This window comes from Lathamus discolor, unplaced genomic scaffold, assembly GCF_037157495.1.
Source record: "Lathamus discolor isolate bLatDis1 unplaced genomic scaffold, bLatDis1.hap1 Scaffold_236, whole genome shotgun sequence".
Lineage (NCBI taxonomy): Eukaryota > Metazoa > Chordata > Aves > Psittaciformes > Psittacidae > Lathamus > Lathamus discolor.
This window is the reverse complement of record NW_027069265.1, coordinates 1-19,141: the sequence shown is the minus strand read 5'-3', so window position 1 is coordinate 19,141 and position 19,141 is coordinate 1. Positions and strand designations below refer to the sequence as shown.

Genomic DNA, 19,141 nt, shown 5'->3' with positions numbered 1-19,141 from the left:
CCATAACCCATGGACCTGAGCATCCATAACCCATGGAGCTGAGCATCCTTAACCCATGGACCTGAGCATCCTTAACCCATGGAGCCGAGCATCCACAACCCATGGAGCCGAGCATCCATAACCCATGGACCTGAGCATCCTTAACCCGTGGACCTGAGCATCCATAACCCATGGAGCTGAGCATCCACCTCCCATGGACCTGAGCATCCTTAACCCATGGACCTGAGCATCCTTAACCCATGGACCTGAGCATCCTTAACCCGTGGACCTGAGCATCCATAACCCATGGAGCTGAGCATCCATAACCCATGGAGCTGAGCATCCATAACCCATGGACCTGAGCATCCATAACCCATGTTCCTGAGCATCCTTAACCCATGGAGCCGAGCATCCACAACCCATGGAGCCGAGCATCCATAACCCATGGACCTGAGCATCCACAAACCATGGACCTAAGCATCCTTAACCCATGGACCTGAGCATCCACTTCCCATGGAGCTGAGCATCCACATCCCATAGAGCTGAGCATCCACATCCCATAGAGCTGAGCATCCACATCCCATAGAGCTGAGCATCCATAACCCATGGACCTGAGCATCCACATCCCATGGACCTGAGCATCCACCTCCCATGGAGCTGAGCATCCACAACCCATGGAGCCGAGCACCCATAACCCATGGACCTGAGCATCCATAAACCATGGACCTGAGCATCCTTAACCCATGGAGCTGAGCATCCATAACCCATGGAGCTGAGCATCCTTAACCCATGGACCTGAGCATCCTTTACCCATGGACCTGAGCATCCACATCCCATGGACCTGAGCATCCATAACCCATGGACCTGAGCATCCATAACCCATGGACATGCGCATCCATAACCCATGGACATGAGCATCCACCTCCCATGGAGCTGAGCATCCATGACCAAGCACCCCCATCCTCCTGGGCTGTCCCCCCCCCCCCGTGCCCCCGTGTCCCGGTCTCCGCGCACCTTCAACGGTGACGTTGTCGACGGAGAGCTGGAGGCTGCGCCCGCGCCGCAGCACCCGCACCGAGTGCCACTCGTTGTCATCCAGCTTCTGCCCCGCAAACAGCGTCTCGGGGCCCTTGCCTGGGGGAGACAGGACACGGTGTGACAGGGGACAGGGGACACAGTGTGACAGGGGACAGGGGACACAGCGTGAGAGGGGACATGGGACACAGCATGACAGGGGACACGGGACACAGCGTGACAGGGGACACAGCATGACAGGGGACATAGGACACAGCGTGAGAGGGGACATGGGACATGGGACACAGCATGACGGGGACATGGGACACAGCATGACGGGGACATGGGACACAGCATGACAGGGCACATGGGACACAGCATGACGGGGACATGGGACACAGCATGACAGGGCACATGGGACACAGCATGACGGGGACATGGGACACAGCATGACAGGGCACATGGGACACAGCATGACGGGGACATGGGACACAGCATGACAGGGCACATGGGACACAGCATGACGGGGACATGGGACACAGCATGACAGGGGACACGGGACACAGCGTGACAGGGGACATAGGACGCGGGACATGGGACAGTGGGATTTAGGACAACGGGATATGGGACAGTGGGATATAGGACACCAGGATATGGGGTCACTGGAACACTGGGACACCAGGATATTTGGACACTGGGACACTGGGACAGTGGGATATGGGATACTGGGCACCAGGACAATGGGACATCAAGACACTGGGAATAGGCAGGTGGCACTGGGCACTGATGGGTGACACCGGGCACTGATGGGTGACACCATGCACACAACTCCAAGCCCTCCATGCAAACCCCATGCACCCCCCTGCTAAAGAAACAGCATGCCCACGCGTGTGCTCCCCTTCATGCCATGTACACACATGTACACACACATGTGCACAAACATGTACACACACGTGCACACACATGTACAAACGCACATGTGCACACACATGTGCACGAACATGTACAAACACACATGTGCACACACATGTGCACAAACATGTACACACACATGTGCACACACATGTACAAACACACATGTGCACGCACGTGCACAAACATGTACACACACAGGTACACACACATGTACAAACACATATGTGCACACTCATGTACACACACATGTGCATACTCAGGTACACACACATGTGCAAACACACATGTGCACACACATGTGCACACACATTTACACACATGTGCACACACATACACACACGTACACACATGTGCACATGCATGTGCACACGCGTGTACAAACACACATGTATAAACACACATGTACACACACATACACACACACGTACACACACATACACACACATGTACACACACGTGCACCAGCCGGGGACATGGGGTAGGGTGTGAGCCCACGCGTGTCCACGTGGGGCGTGTGCACATGTGTGCGTGCTCCCAGGCCACGTGCGCACACGTGTGTGCGGGCACAGCTGCAGCGCGTGTGCTGGTGCACAGCTACAGCGTGTGGCCGTGCACACGCGTGTGCACCCATGCACGGCTGCAGCACACGTGTGTGCACCCGTGTGTGTTCGTGTGTGTGCACACGCATCCCGTGCACGGCTGTGCCGTGTCACGTGTGTGCACGCGTGGGTCCGGGGGGGGTTGGGGCTTGCCTGGGTCCCCCTTGGACATGGGGGGGGGGGGGGGCACATCCTGGTGCACGAGGACCCCCCTGCTCCTCACACACACTCGTGTGTCCCCCCCTATGGGGACTGGGGGGCCCAATGCAGGGGGGGGGGGTCACGCCTATAGGGGACCCGGTTTGGGGGGGTCACCCCTAGAGGGGACCCGGTTTGGGGGGGGTTCAGCCACATTTACGAAGGGGGGTTCAGCCCCTATAGGGGAGCCAGGGGGACCCAGGCGTTGGGGGGGGTCACCCCTATAGGGGACCCTGTTTTGGGGGGGTCACCCCTATAGGGGCCGGGGGGACCCAGGCGCTGGGCGCCCCCGGGGGTCCCGCACTTACTGGGGTTGCAGCCCACGCGCACGCAGTCTGGGGAGAGAAGAGCAGCGGGATCAGCCCTTCGGAGCCACCGGGGCCACCGGAGCCACCGCCCCGGGGACGAGCGGCCGGGACCCGGGTGCCAGCGGGAATGGGGCAGGAATGGGGGGGGAATGGGGGGGGGAATGGGGGGGGGTTGGGATTAGACTGGGAGGGGACTGGGGATGGGATTGGGACTGGGATGGGACTGGTTTGGGATCGGGCTGGGGTTGAACTGGGATGGGAAGGGATGGGATGGATGGGATGGGATAAATGGGATGGGATAGGATGGATGGAATGGGATGGGATGGATGGGATGGGATGGGAGGGGATGGAAACAGCACTGGGCTGTGCTGGGGGGGTCAGGATATTGGTGGCACCTCAGGGGGGTCCCGGCCTTGGCAGGGCCCAGCCCAGTGGATCCAGGGGAATCCCAATGGGATCCGGGCCTGGGCCCCCCCTCGTCAACCGCTGGGGGCGGGGGAGGGCAAACGCGCTGGGACCGGGGTGGGGGGGGGGGGGCAATCCCATGGGGGGACCCCAAAACCACAGCGGGGTCTCCAACCCCTTGGGGGTCCCCAAAACCACGGTGGGGGCCCCAATGAAGGGGGGATCCCCAACCCCATGGGGGGGTCTCAGCCCCTCTGGGGGTGGTCCCAGCGCCGAGCCCCAGGTGGCAGCGGGGGGGAGGTCACGAAGAACCCAAACCCGGGGTGGGGGGGGACGACGGGGGGGGACACGGTACCCGACGGGGACACAACGGGGATGGAGGAACCAAAGCCAGCTCCTGTGTGACCCCCCCGCCCCCCCCCAGCCCAGGGCTGCATTGGGGTCCCGGGTGTGGGATTGGGGGGGGGCTCGGGGGTCCTTTGGGTGCCAGGTCTGGGGCTCACCCAGGTTCACCGTGAGCTTCATGCGGGCTCCGTCCAGCTCCAGGCGCAGGGTATCGGCCGAGTGCCGGGACGTGGTGGCCAGGACCAGCCCGTAGGCGCGGGGGGACATGAACCGCAGGGACACGTCCTCGGCCTCGGTCTGCGCCGTGCCCGGCACCAGCACCTTCAGGTACATGCTGCCGTCGTAGCTCAGCACCGCCGCCTCTGGGGGGCAGTGGGGGACCCGTCACCGGGCGCCCCACGTCGGGGCACCCAGCGCTGCGGAGCCGGGTACCCCCTCCCCAGGGCCGACCCCCGCTTTCAGGGCACCCAAAGCCCCCTGGGGACACCGCAGTGTCCAGGGGGCCCCAGACAGCCGGGGGGCACTGAGGGGTGCGAGGGTTCCCCGGGGGGGGGGGGTCCTATGTATTTGGGGGGGAGCCATGTGGCTGGGGGGCACCCAGGGGTGTGGGGACCCCATACAGGGAGGGGGTCAGCCATGTGGGAGGGGTGCCCATGGATTTGGGGTTGCGGGTCCCCACGCACTGCGGGGTGTCCCCCTTTGGGGGTGTCCCCGTTCTGGGACGTGTCCCCATACTGGGGGGGCCCCCATGCAGGGGGTGCAGGTCCCCATTGTGACGGGTGCCCCCATGCAGGGAAGTGTCCCCATTCCGGGGGTATCCCCATGCCTAAGGGGGTGTCCCCATATAGGGGGATGTTCCCATTTGGGGGTGTCCCCATGCAGAGGTAGGTATCTGCATGCATCCCCATACAGGGGGGGTGCCCCAAGCACCGGGGGTGTCCCCATACAGGGGTATCCCCATTCAGGGGGGAAGTCCCCATGGATGGGGGTGTCCCCATACATGGGGGGTATCCCCATGGAAGGGGTGACTCCATAAGGGGGTATCCCCATACAGGGGGGGGTGTCCCCATACAGGGGGTGTCCCTATACAGGGGTGTCCCCATGCAGGGGGGGTGTCCCTATACAGGGGGGGGGAGGCATACAGTGGTGTCCCCATACAGGGGGGGTGTCCCCATACAGGGGTGTCCTGATACAGGGGTGTCCCCATACAGGGGTGTCCTGATACAGGGGTGTCCCCATACAGGGGGGTGTCCCCATACAGGGGTGTCCCCATACACGGGTGTCCCCATGCAGGGCTGTCCCCATACAGGGGTGTCCTGATACAGGGCTGTCCCTATACACGGGTGTCCCTATACAGTTGTGTCCCTATACAGGGGGGTGTCCCTATACACTGGTGTCCCCATACAGGGGTGTCCCTATACAGGGGTATCCCCATGCAGGGCTGTCCCTATACAGGGGTGTCCCCATACAGTGGTGTCCCCATACAGGGGTGTCCTTATACAGGGGGGTGTCCCCATACAGGAGTGTCCCCATACACGGGTGTCCCCATACAGTGGTGTCCCTATACAGGGGGGTGTCCCCATACAGGGGGCTGTCCCTATAGAAGGGTGTCCCCATACAGGGGTGTCCCTATACAGTTGTGTCCCTATACAGGGGTATCCCCATGCAGGGCTGTCCCTATACAGGGGTATCCCCATGCAGGGCTGTCCCTATAGAGGGGTGTCCCCACACACTGGTGTCCCCATACAGGGGGGTGTCCCCATACAGGGCTGTCCCTATACCGGGGGGTGTCCCCATACAGGGCTGTCCCTATAGAGGGGTGTCCCCATACAGGGCTGTCCCTATAGAGGGGTGTCCCCATACAGGGCTGTCCCCATACAGGGCTGTCCCTATACCGGGGGGTGTCCCCACACACGGGTGCCCTTTCCCCCCGGACGCACCGGTCTCGCAGCGCGGTCCCAGGTACCCGGTCCCGAGGCAGTCGCAGGTGAAGCGGTTCCAACCCTCTCGGCAGAGTCCTCCGTGCCGGCAGGGGGCGCTGTCGCAGTGCCTCGCGGGCTGGCGCACGCAGGAGGGCGCCACGCCGGGGTGCGGGCGCGCCGCCGCCAGCGCGGGCAGGTCGCGCGCGCGGCCGTGGATCGCGAGGTCGCGCACGCAGCCCACGAACCCCCCCCGCGGCGCGGCCCAGAGCGCGGGCGGCAGCGGGGCCCCCGGCGGGGCCCCCCCCAGGAAGAGCCCCGCGTCCAACCACAGCTCCTCCGCATCGCCCCCCGCCAGGAACGGCGTCCGGCGGCTGTTGACGGACACCGAGCCTGCGGGGCACACACGGGAGAGCGTGGCGGGGGGGGCGTGGGGGGATACGGGATGGGGAGAGGGGGGAGAGGGGGTAAAGGGACAGGGGGATGTGGGATGTGGGATAGGGGGATGGAGATACGGGATTGGGATGGGGGAGATGGAGATACGGGATGGGGATGGGGAGATGGGGGGAGAGGGGATATGGAGATACGGGATGGGGAGATAGGGGGGATGGAGGTACGGGATTGGGATGGGGAGATAGGGGATTGGGATGGGGAGATAGGGGATTGGGATGGGGAGATAGGGGGAGAGGGGATATGGAGATACGGGATTGGGATGGGGGATATGGAGATACGGGATTGGGATGGGGAGATAGGGGGTATGGAGATGCGGGATTGGGATGTGGGATAGAGGGGATGGAGAGACGGAATTGGGATGGGGAGAGGGGGAGATACGGGATTGGGATGGGGAGAGGGGGAGAGGGGATATGGAGATACGGGATTGGGATGGGGAGATAGGGGGAGAGGGGATATGGAGATACGGGATTGGGATGGGGAGATAGGGGGTATGGAGATGCGGGATTGGGGTGTGGGATAGAGGGGATGGAGAGACGGAATTGGGATGGGGAGAGGGGGAGATACGGGATTGGGATGGGGAGAGGGGGGAGAGGGGATATGGAGATACGGGATTGGGATGGAGAGATAGGGGATTGGGATGGGGAGATAGGGGGAGAGGGGATATGGAGATAGGGGATTGGGATGGGGAGATAGGGGGAGAGGGGATATGGAGATACGGGATGGGGAGATAGGGGATATGGAGGTACAGAATTGGGATGTGGGACAGAGGGGATGGAGATACGGAATTGGGATGGGGAGAGGGGTTAAAGGGACATGGGGATGTGGGATGTGGGATAGGAGATATGGAGATATGGGATTGGGATGGGGAGATGGGGGAGGGGGGATATGGAGATACGGGATTGGGATGGGGAGATAGGGGAGATGGAGATACGGGATTGGGATGTGGGGATAGGGGATATGGAGATACGGGATTGGGATGGGGAGATAGGGGAGAGGGGATATGGAGATACAGGATTGGGATGGGGAGAGGGGGTAAAGGGACATGGGGATGTGGGATGTGGGATAGGGGGGATGGAGATGCGGGATTGGGATGGGGAGAAGGGGGAGAGGGGATGGGGAAATAGGGGATATGGAGATACAGGATTGGGATGGGGAGACGGGGGAGAGGGGGTAAAGGGACATGGGGATGTGGAGATACGGGATTGGGATGTGGGATAGGAGATATGGAGATACGGAATTGGGATGGGGAGATAGGGGATATGGAGATACGGGATTGGAATGCGAGATAGGGGATATGGGATATAGGGACATGGGGATGTGAGATAGGGGATATGGGATATGGGGATACGGGATTGGGATGGGGAGATAGGGGAGAGGGGATAGGGGATATAGGGACATGGGGATGTGGGATGTGGGATAGGGGGAATAGAGATATGGGATTGGGATGTGGGATAGGGGATATGGAGATATGGAGATACGGGATTGGGATGTGGGATAGGGGATATGGAGATATGGAGATACAGGATTGGGATGTGGGATAGGGCATAGGGGATATGGGATATAGGGACATGGGGATGTGGTATATGGGATATGAAGGTATGGGATGTGGGGTATGGAGATAGGGGATATGGAATATGGAGGTGTGGGTTATGGGATGTGTAGATATGGGATGCAGGATATGGGATATGGAGATATGGGATGTGGGATATGGGGACATAGGGTGTGGAATATGGAGATATTGGACACAGGATATGGGATGGAGGACACGCGATGTGGAATATGGGATATGGCGATACCAGATAGGGCGATATGGGACTTGGAATATGGAGATACGAAGATATGGGATATGAAGGTATGGGATGTAGGGACAGGGAGGTGTGGGATGTGGGATACGGGGATATGGAGGTGTGGGATATGGGGATATGGAGGTAGGGGATGTGGGGACATGGCATGTGGAATATGGGATATGGAGAGACGGGATATGGGGACATGGAGATAATGGGTGTGGAATGTGGAGATACAGGATATGGGGACATGGAGGTGTGGGATACGGGATGTGGGATATGAGGATACGGGAATGACGGGGATATAGGATGTGGGATACGGGGCTATGGGACATGGGGACACCCCACTCACACCCCCCCCCCACCCTGCACAGACCCAGCCACCTCCCCCTTCGCACACCCCGGCCCCCTCCCTCACCCCATTGCCACCCCTTTGCGTGCACCAGTGCCCCCCCCCCCCCCCCCCTCAACCCCTCCAAGCCCCCCCCCTTCACCCCCCCCCCCCCCCGCACCCCTTTCCCCTCACCTCTGCGCCCGTCCCGCTGCACGTCCACGTGGCACCATTCGCCGTCGGTGACCTTGCGCGCGCTGGCGCGGAGCCGCGTGTCCCCGGCGCCCATGGCCAGCAGCAGGTAGAGGTGCCCGTCCAGCAGCTCCAGCGCCAAGAAGTGCGGCCGGGGGGGGCCGGGCCCCGGCGCCTGCCCCTGCCCCAGCAGCAGGAGCCCGTTGGGCTCCGTGGTGCGGAAGTCGAAGGAGACGGAGCCGGTGCGGGCGGGCGGCCAGGGCGGCAGCGCCAGGAAGGCCTGAGGGGTGCCGAAGGTGACGGGCTCCGGCGCGGCCACCGGCTCGCAGCGGAAGAGCAGGGCCCCGTGCAGGGTCACCCGCGCGTCCCCCTCCTGCGCCAGGCGCGACAGCTCCAGCTTGAAGTCGTTGTTCTTGTAGATCACCTGCGGGCGCGAGCGGCGGTCACGCGTGTCACGTGTGGGGCCTCGTGTAACACGTGTCCTGCGTGTCACGCGTGTGTCTCCGTGTAACGCGTCATGTGCGTCACATGTGTGTCCTTGTGTAACACATCGTGTGTGTCGTGTGGGGCCTCGTGTAACACGTGTCCTGTGTGTCACACGTGTGCCTCCGTGTAACGCGTCATGTGCGTCACATGTGCGTCCTTGTGTAACACATCGTGTGTGTCGTGTGGGGCCTCGTGTAACACGTGTCCTGTGTGTCACACGTGTGTCTCCGTGTAACGCGTCATGTGCGTCACATGTGTGTCCTTGTGTAACACATCGTGTGTGTCGTGTGGGGCCTCGTGTAACACGTGTCCTGTGTGTCACACGTGTGTCTCCGTGTAACGCGTCGTGTGTGTCCTCGTGTAACACGTGTCTCCGTGTAACGCGTCATGTGCGTCACATGTGTGTCCTCGTGTAACACATCATGTGTGTCGTGTGTGCCCTCGTGTAACACGTGTCAAGCATGTCGTGCGTGTGTCATGCGTGGGGCCTTGTGTAACACGCGTCATGTGTGTCGCGTGTGTTGTATGTGGCCTGTGTAACACATGTTGTGTGTCACGTGTGTGTCCTTGTGTAACACGTGATGTGTGTCACACATGTGTCATGTAAAGTGTCGTGTGTCACACGTGTGTCCTTGTGTAGCACATCATGTGTGTCGTGTGTGTCCTCGTGTAACACGTGTCAAGTGTGTCATGCATGTGTCATGCGTGGGGCATTGTGTAACACGCGTCATATGTGTCACGTGTGTTGTGTGGGGCCTGTGTAACACGTGTCGTGGGTCACATGTGTGTCCTTGTGTAACACGTGACGTGTGTCACACATGCGTCATCATGTAAAGTGTCGTGTGTCACACGTGTGTCCTAGTGTAACACGTCATGTGTCACGTGTGTGTCCTCATGTAACACGTGTTGTGTGTGTCACGCGTGGGGCCTTCTGTCACATGTGTCATTTGTGCCACGTGTGTCCTCGTGTAACACGTGTCGTGTCACACGTCTCTGTGTAACATGTCATGTGTGTCACATGTGTGTCCTTGTGTAACGTGTCACATGTGTGTCCTCGTGTAACACGTGTGTGTCACGTGTGGGGCCTCGTGTAACACGTGTCATGTGTGTCACATGTGTCCTTGTGTAACACGTGTCGTGTGTCACGTGTCTCCCTGTAACGTGTCATGTGTGTCACATGTGTGTCCTTGTTAACACGTGTGTGTTATGTGTGTGTCCTCGTGTAACACGTGTCATGTGTCACACGTGTGTCCTCGTGTCATGTGTGTCATGTGTGTCACGCGTGGGGCCTCATGTAACACATGTCATGTATATCCTCATGTAACACATGTCATGTATGTCCTCATGTAACACGTCATGTGTCACATGTGTGTCCTCATGTAACACGTGTCATGTGTGTCACGTGTGTGTCCTTGTGTAACACGTGCCATGTGTGTCACGTGTGTGTCCTTGTGTAACACGTGTTATGTGTGTCACGTGTGTCATGCGTGGGGTGTTGTGTAACACGTGTCATGGGTGTCACGTGTGTGCCCTCGTGTAACACGTGTCATGTGTGTCACGTGTGTGTCCTTGTGTAACACGTGTCGTGTGTGTCACGGGTGTGTCCTTGTCTAACGCGTGTCATGTGTGTCACATGTGTGTTACGCGTGGGGCCTTTTGTCACACGTCATTTTTGTCAAACGTGTGTCCTCATGTAACACGTGTCGTGTCACGTGTGTGTCTTCGTGTAACACGTCGTGTGTCAGACGTGTCTCCGTGTAACACGTGTCATGTGTGTCATACGTGTGGCCTCGTGCAACATGTGTCATATGTGTCACACGTGTCATCGTGTAACACGTGTCGTGTGTATCACATGTGTCCTCGTGCAGCACATGTCATGTGTGTCACACATGGCCTCGTGTAACACGTCATGTATGTCACGTTTGTGTCCTTGTGAAGTGTCACGTGTGTCACACGTGTGCCCTCATGCAACATGTGTCATGTGTCCCTCTGCACCCCTCCGTGAGCCTCCATGCACCACACGGCCCCATGGCCCACGTGTCCCTGTGTCCCTCTGCACCCCACCACCGTCCTTGTGCACCCCGTACCCACCCATGCACCCCCCACGGGTCCTCATGCGCCCCACGTCCCCCGGCACCCCTCCACATGGGCCCGTGCACCCGTGTCCCCACGTCCCCCCATGCCCCCACGCCCTGTCCCCCCCCCCGTGCCGTGCCCCCCATCACTCACGTCCTTGAGGCAGCCCATGAAGTTGTTGCTGACGGGGGACCCCGGGAGGTCGGCGGTGTTGGGGGACCCCCCCACGTAGAAGAAGTCGTCAGAGCCCAGCATCGTGTAATCCTCCTGCGTGTAGCCCGTCGTGGTCAGGATCCCGTCCACCGAGATCGTCACCTGCGGCACGAGTGCGCACGGCCTCAGCGCCGGCCCCCCCCCGCCCAACAGCGTGTCTGGGGGGGGGGGGGGGGGCAAGGAGACCGGGGGAACATGGGGGGCAATGGGAGACATGGGGACATAGGAGGCAATGGGGACATGGGGGGCAATGGGAGACATGGGGACATAGGGGGCAACGGGGACATGGGGGGCAATGGGAGGCATGGGGACATAGGGGGCAAAGGGGACATGGGCAATGGGAGACATGGGGACATAGGGGGCAATGGGGACATAGGAGGCAATGGGGACATGGGGGACAACAAGGACATGGGGGGCAATGGGGACATGGGGGGCAATGGGAGACATGGGGACATAGGGGGCAATGGGGACATGGGGGGCCATGGGAGACATGGGGGACAACAGGAATATGGGGGGAGATGGAGGACATGAGGATGGGAGGGACATGTGGGGCAATGGAGGACATGGGGGGAATGTGGGGATATGGGGAGGCAATGGGGACACGGGGGCAATGGGGGACATGGAGATGTGGAGGACATGGGGGGGGGGCAATGGACGACATAGGGGATGTGGGGGTCATGGGAGGAGATGGGGGGCAGTGGGGAACAGTGAGGCCCAGGTGGCCCAAAGGCACAATGCGGACAAGGGGACGATGGGGACAGGGACACAATGGGGTGGCCCAAGGGACTGAGGGGCATGGGGATGGGGTGACAATGGGGACAAGGGGATGGGGGGGTGTCACTGGGCGGGGGGGGGGGTTAGTATGGAGTTTTGGGGTCCTCAGAACCAAGCTCAGACGATAAATGGCTGTTAGTGGGGGCAGTGAGCACAGGCGTGCCAGGGGGGTGCAAGGCGCGTGCAAGTGGGGTGCAATGGGGGTGCAAGGGCGTGAGCGGGTGTGCAAGGCACGTGCAGGGGCACAGGGACAGCGGGAGCACCAGGGCCCCGGCAGGGATGGGGCAGCCCCGTGTGCGACTTGCACACGCGTGTGAGCACACGCATACGAGTGTGAGCACGCACACATATGCACATGTACACTGTGAGCACGCACACACACACACGTGAGCACACACGCACCCCGTGCGCTGGTACCTGCACACGTGAGCTTGCACTCCCCAGTGTGGCCCTTGCACGAATGGACACGTGCACACATGCACACACTGCATGGACCTCGCACCATTACACACCAGTGCACACCCCTTGCACCAATCCTGTCCCTTGCACCAGTGCACACGTGTGCACACATGCACACACTGCATGGACCTTGCACCACTACACACCAGTGCACACCCCTTGCACCAGTCCTGCACTAATCCTGCCCCTTGCACCAGTGCACTCTCGTGCACACACACACATATTGCATGGACCTGGCACCATTACACACCAGTGCACATGCCTTGCACCATCCCTGCACCAATCCTGCCCCTTGCACCAGTGCACGCTCATGCACTCACACACGCAGACATTGCTTGGGCTTTGCGTCAACACCCCCCCATCCTGCCCCTTGCACCAGTGCACACTTGTGCACACACGCACACACTGCATGGACCTCGCACCATTACACACCAGTGCACACCACTTACATCGATCCTGCACCAATCCTGCCCCTTGCACCGGTGCACTCTCGTGCACACACACACTGCATGGACCTCGCACCATTACACACCAGTGCACACCACTTGCACCAATCCTGCCCCTTGCACCAGTGCACACGTGTGCACACACGCACACACTGCATGGACCTCGCACCATTACACACCAGTGCACACCACTTGCACCAATCCTGCCCCTTGCACCAGTGCACACGTGTGCACACACACACACACTGCATGGACCTCACCATTACACACCAGTGCACACCCCTTGCACCATCCCTGCACCAATCCTGTCTCTTGCACCAGTGCACACTCATGCACGCACACACGCAGACATTGCTTGGGCTTTGCATCAACACCCCCCCATCCTGCCCCTTGCACCAGTGCACACATGTGCACACACACACACTGCATGGGCCTTGCACCATTACACACCAGTGCACACCCCCTGCACCAATCCTGCCCCTTGCACCAGTGCACACTCGTGCATCCCCCCTCCCTTGCACTTTGCACACCCACCCTGCAATGGTTCTGGCCCTGGTGCTCCGCCAGCAGCACCCATGGGTGGGGGGGGACACGGGGATGGGGAGGGGGCAAGGAAGGCCTTGGGGGGGGGGGTCACAGTGTTAGTGAGCCATGCGGGGCGTGCAAGGGGGGTGCAAGGGACGTGCAAGGGGGGTGCAAGGGACGTGCAAGGGCTCCGTGCAGGCAGCGGGACCCGCGGTGGGGGGGGGGGGGGAAGAGCGGGGGGGGTCCCGCTGCCTGCGCGGGGGGGGAGGGGGGAAGCTGCCCACGGGCTTGTCCTGAAAACGCCGTTTCTGTCCTCATTTTGGGGAGGGGCCACCCCGAAACCTGCCCCCCCCTCCCCTCCATGGCGACTCCGCCCCCCCGAGCCGGGTTTTGGGCTGAAAGCACCCCCAAAAGTGGGGTTTGGGGCCTCAGGTCAACCCCCCCATGGAAAAACAGGGCCCCCTCATCCTAGGAGGGGTTTTGGGGTGAAATCGGCTGGGTTTGGGTCTGTGTAGCTCAGGCCTGGCTGCCTACAAAGGGGGGAGGGGGGTCAGATGGACCAAAACCCAAAGAAAATGCCCCAAAATGGGGCTTTGAGACCCCCCCATTAAGCAGCAGAGACACCCTCCGTGGGGCAGGATTTGGGGGGGAAAAGGGGTGGTCTTGGCGTCAGGGAGACAGGGCTTAGGAAATTGCTCAAAATCCCAAGAATTCACCCTAAAAGGAAGGGGTTGGGACCCCCCCATCAGCTCCCTGACCCAAAATGGGCTTATCTGGGGGGAAAATGGCTGGGCCTAGCATCGGGGAGCTGAGGACTGGGGGTGGTGCCCTGACTGCCGTGGGAGGGATCAAATGTCCCCAAATCCCAAGAATTCACCCCAAAACGAGGGCAGGGGGCGAGGGTGGGAACTGACATCACCCTCCCGAGGACAAACATCCCCTGCTGACCCAAAACGGGCTTATTTTGGGGGAAAACCGTCCGGTTTTAGCATCGGGGAGCTGAGGTCTGGTGGCGATGCCCTTAATGCAGTGGCGGGTATCAAATCACCCAAACCCCAAGAATTCACTCCAAAACCAGGGCTGGGGGTGGGGGGGTCACCTCACCCCCCACTCTCCACCCCCCCACTCCCCCATTGAGGCTGTGTTTTGGGGGGAAAGCGGCTGCTTTGGCATTGGGGCGGGGGGGGGGGGGGGGGGGTCAGCTCCTTGTGGCAGGAACGGGGCCCGGGGGGGGGGATGTGGGGGGGCCGAGGCGAAGCCAAGGGGGAACAAGAGAGTGATAACTACCAGGTAATGCAGTTTGTTTACCATAGCGTGTCCGATCCCTGCGTGCTGGCGCCGGGGGGAGCCGGGGGGGGGACAAAACACAGCAAACAGTGACTTTTCCCGCAGCTTCGGGCCCTATTCGGGTGGGTTTGGGGGCGTTTCGGGGGCGTTTCGGGGGGTGTTGGTTTATTACGAGGGGGAGGGGCCCCCCCAGGATTAGTTGGGGGCACTTGGTTAGTGGGGGGGGGGCCCCGGAGGCGGGAAGCGTGTTAGTGGCACGCGCACACACAGAGAGGGGGGGGGGGGGGGCGTTGCACAAGGAGGGAAAAAGGGGGGGGGGGGGGGCGTTGCACGAGGGGGGTGGGTGCACGAGGGGGCTGCGCCCACCTTGGGGGAGAGCAGCGGAGTTGTTAAAGGGGGGGCACTGACACCCCCCAGGGAGCCCAGCACCCCGTGTCCCAGTGCTCCCAGTTGGGTCCTGGACTAAGGAACCAGTGCTCCCAGTTGGGTCCTGGACCGAAGAACAACTGCTCCCAGTGCAGTACTGTAGCAAGGAACCAGTGCTCCCAGTTGGGTCCTGGACCAAGGAACCACTGCTCCCAGTGCGGTACCGGACCAAGGAACCAGTGCTCCCAGTTGGGTCCTGGACCGAGGAATCACTGCTCTCAGTGCGGCACTGGACCAAGGAACCAGTGCTCCCAGTGCTCCCAGTTGGGTCCTGGACCGAGGAACCACTGCTCCCAGTGCTTGCAGTTGGGTAGTGGACCAAAGAACCAGTGCTCCCAGTGCTTCCAGTTGGGTACTGGATCAGGAAACCACTGTTCGCTTTGCTCCCAGTGCTTCCAGTTGGGTCCTGGAGCAAGGAACCAGTGCTCCCAGTTGGGTACTGGACTGAGGAACCAGTGCTCCCACTGCTCCCAGTGCTTCCAGTTGGGTACTGGACCAAGGAACCACTGCTCCCAATGCTCCCAGTGCTTTCAGTTGGGTACTGGACCAAGGCAACCACTGCTCCCAGTACTTCCAGATGATTTCTTGACCAAGGAACCACTGCTCCCAGGGCTCCCAGTTGGGTACCAGACCAAGGCACCAGTTTTCCCAGTGCTCCCAGCTGGGTGTTTGACCAACATGTTCAGTGCTTCCCAGCCGGGGAGTCGCCCCCAGGGTCCAACACCCCCAGTTGGGTACTGGACCAAGGCAACCAGTGCTTCCAGTAGTCCCAGTCAGACAGTTCACCAACACACACAGTGCTCCCAGGTGGCGAGCAGACCTGGGTGTCCATCACCACCAGTTGGGTACTGGACCAAGGTGCCCAATGCTCCCAGTGCTCCCAGTTGGGGAGCTGCCCAAGACACCCAGTGCCCCCAAATGGGTGGTTGAACAGCATGTCTGATGTTCCCAGTCGGGCAGTTGACCAAGGTCAGGTGGTTGACCATCATGTCCAGTGCTCCCAGTTGGGGAGATCACCAAGACACCCATTGCCTCCCAGTTGGGCAGTTGACCAAGGTGGAGTGGTTGACCAAGGCACCCATTGTCCTCAGCTGGGGAGCTGTCCAAGGCTGAGTGCTTGACCAAGACACCCAGTTCTTCCAATTGAGTACTGGACCAAGACACCCATTGTCTTCAGTTGGGTGCTTAATGAGGGCACTCATTGTCCTCAGTTGGGTGCTTACCTAAGTTACTCATTGTCCTCAGTAGGGTGCTTGACCAAGGCACCCCTTGCTCCCAGTTGAATACTGGACCAAGGCACCCATTGCTCCCAGCTGGGGAGATCACCAAGACACCCATTGCCTTCGGTTGGGGAGCTGTCCAAGGTTGGGTGCTTGACTAAGACACTCAGTGCTTCCAGTTGGGTGCTTGACCAAGACACCCATTGCCCTCAGTTGGAGAGCTGTCCAGGGCTGGGTGCTTGACCAAGGCACCCAGTGCTTCCAGTTGGGTGCTTGACCAAGACACCCCTTGCCCTCAGTTGGGGAGCTGTCCAAGGTGGTGTGCTTGACCAAGATACCCATTGCCCTCAGTTGGAGAGCTGTCCAGGGTTGGGTGCTTGACCAAGGCACCCAGTGCTTCCAGTTGGGTGCTTGACCAAAACACCCTTTGCCCTCAGTTGGGGAGCTGTCCAAGGTGGTGTGCTTGACCAAGATACCCATTGCCCTCTGTTGGAGAGCTGTCCAGGGTTGGGTGCTTGACCAAAGCACCCAGTGCCAAGACACCATTGTCCCCAGTTGGGCAGCTGACCTATCACACCCAGTCCTCCTAGCTGGGCAACTGACCAAAGTCGGGTACTTGACAAGACACTCATTGCCCTCAGTTGAGTGCTTGAAGAAGACACCCATTGCCCTCAGTTGGGCGCTTGACAAAGACATGCATTGCCCTCAGTTGGGCACTTGACCATCCCACGCAGTCCTCCCAACTGGGGAGTTGACCAAGGCTGGGTGCTTGACCAAGGCACCCAGTGCTTCCAGTTGAGTACTGGACAAGGCACCCATTGCCTTCAGTTGGGCACTTGACCATCCCACCTAGTCTTCCCAGCCGGTGAGTTGACCAAGGTTGGGTGCTTGACCACGGCACCCATTGCCCCCAGTTGGGTGCTTGATCAAAACACTCATTGCCCTCAGTTGGGTGCTTGACCAAGACACCCATTGCCCCCAGTTGAGCCCTTGTCCATCCCACCCATCGCCCCGGTGCCCGGCAGCGCCCCTGGCCGTACCTGCCGCAGGTTGCGGGTGACGCGGATGTCGTGCCAGTCGTTGTCGTTGAACTTGCCATTGACGGGCTCCACCAGCGCCTCGAAGGCGCCGGAGCCCAGGTTGATGACGAGCCACACGGCGCCGCTCTTGAGCGAGAGGTTGACGTAGTCGGCCGCCTTGCCCGTGTGCAGCAGCAGCCCATTGCGCTGCGCCGTGCGGAACGACAGCGTCAGCTCGTCCGTGCTGCTCTGGATGGGGTTGTGCGACAGGTCGTAGCAGAAGAACTCATTGCCTTTGAAGGTGGCCACGTACTCGTCCCGGCCTGCGGGGACCCCGGGGATGCGGCGTCAGCGCATGGGGAGCGGTGGTGGTGGTGTGGGAAGAAGGGATTGCAATGGGGGATTGGAACAGGACCGTGAGCGGGGACCTTGCGTTGGGATCTTGCACCTGGGACCTTGCACCAGGGTTGTGATGGAGGGCACAGGGGTTGTGGTGGGCGCAGGGGATTGCACTGGGGGATAGGAACAGGACCTTGAACAGAGACCTTGCGTTGGGATCTTGCACTTGGGACCTTGCACCAGGGTTGTGATGGTGGGCACAGGGGATTGCACTGGGGGATTGGAACAGGACCTCGCACCAGGACCTTGCACTGGGGGCTTGGAATGGGGTTTGCACCAGGGATCTTGAATGGGGACTTTGCACCAGGGGCGTGTGGTGGTGGTGATGGGCACAGGGCTTGTGATGAGGGATTGCAACGAGGGCTTGAAGGGGGATCTTGCACCAGGACCTTGCACCAGAGGCTTTGCAACTGAATTGTGCCCCAAGGACCTTGCACCAGGGATCGTGCCCTGGGGGTTTGAGTGCGGCCCTTGCACCAGGGGCTTGCACGGGGACTTTGCAAGTGGCTCTTGCACAGGGAGCCTTGCACTGGGGTCTTTGCAACAGGGTCTTGCACTGGCCCTCGCTCAGGGCTTCACCACGGGGGCTTGCACCGGGGCTTACAAACAGGGACCTGGCAACACGAGCGTCGCACCAGGGTCCTGCAGCACCGGCCCCTTGCACGGGGGCCTTGCACGAGGGATGCCGTGGGTGCAACCTGAGCGTGCGAGGGCTGTGCTCACGGCGCGAGGCTGGGGCCTCCCGTGCGCATTCGCAGTCACAGCCCCGTGTGCAGCACATCCGCACACGGGGGGCGTGCAAGGCGGCCACGCGCGCCCGGGGCACGTCTGCGCGTGCGGCTCCACACCTGGGTGTGCAACAGCAGCTGGGGGGCTGCTGTGTGTGCGTGTACATGTGTGTGCATGTACATGTGTGTGCGTGTACGTGTGTGCGTGTACATGTGTGTGCATGTACATGTGTGTGCGTGTACGTGTGTGTGTTACATGTGTGTGCACGCGTGTGTACATGTGTGTGCATGCACACGTGTTTGCATGTGTACATGTACATGTGTGCGTGTATGTGTGTGTACATGTGTGTGTACATCTGTGTGCATGTACGTGTGTGCATCACATGTGTGCAAGTACATGTGTGTGCGTGTACTTGTGTGCGTGTACATGTGTGTGCGTGTATGTGTGTGCGTGTACATGTGTGTGCATGTACATGTGTGTATGCATGTACATGTGTATGCACATGTAAACACACGTGTGTGCGTGTGCGTGTGCATGTGTGTGCGTGTACAAGCATATGTGTGCATGTAAATATGTGCGTGTACATGTGTGCTTGCACATGTGTTTGCATGTGTACATGCACGTGTGTATGTGTGTACAA

General features: G+C 60.4%; 1 protein-coding gene across 1 annotated transcript in view; it reads right to left on the bottom strand.

Annotated features, from left to right (window-relative positions):
• The window catches only part of LOC136006485 (neurexin-2-like), a gene marked incomplete at its 5' end in the record, with an annotated part of 52,126 nt that extends 33,506 nt beyond the window's left edge, over positions 1 to 18,620 (bottom strand). The window contains 8 exon segments of the mRNA XM_065664516.1: positions 994 to 1,113; positions 3,014 to 3,040; positions 3,922 to 4,125; positions 5,704 to 6,075; positions 8,446 to 8,866; positions 11,158 to 11,319; positions 17,395 to 17,696; positions 18,496 to 18,620. Coding sequence (XP_065520588.1) covers positions 994 to 1,113; positions 3,014 to 3,040; positions 3,922 to 4,125; positions 5,704 to 6,075; positions 8,446 to 8,866; positions 11,158 to 11,319; positions 17,395 to 17,696; positions 18,496 to 18,620 — 1,733 coding nt within the window.
• Positions 18,621 to 19,141: the final 521 nt, after the last annotated feature.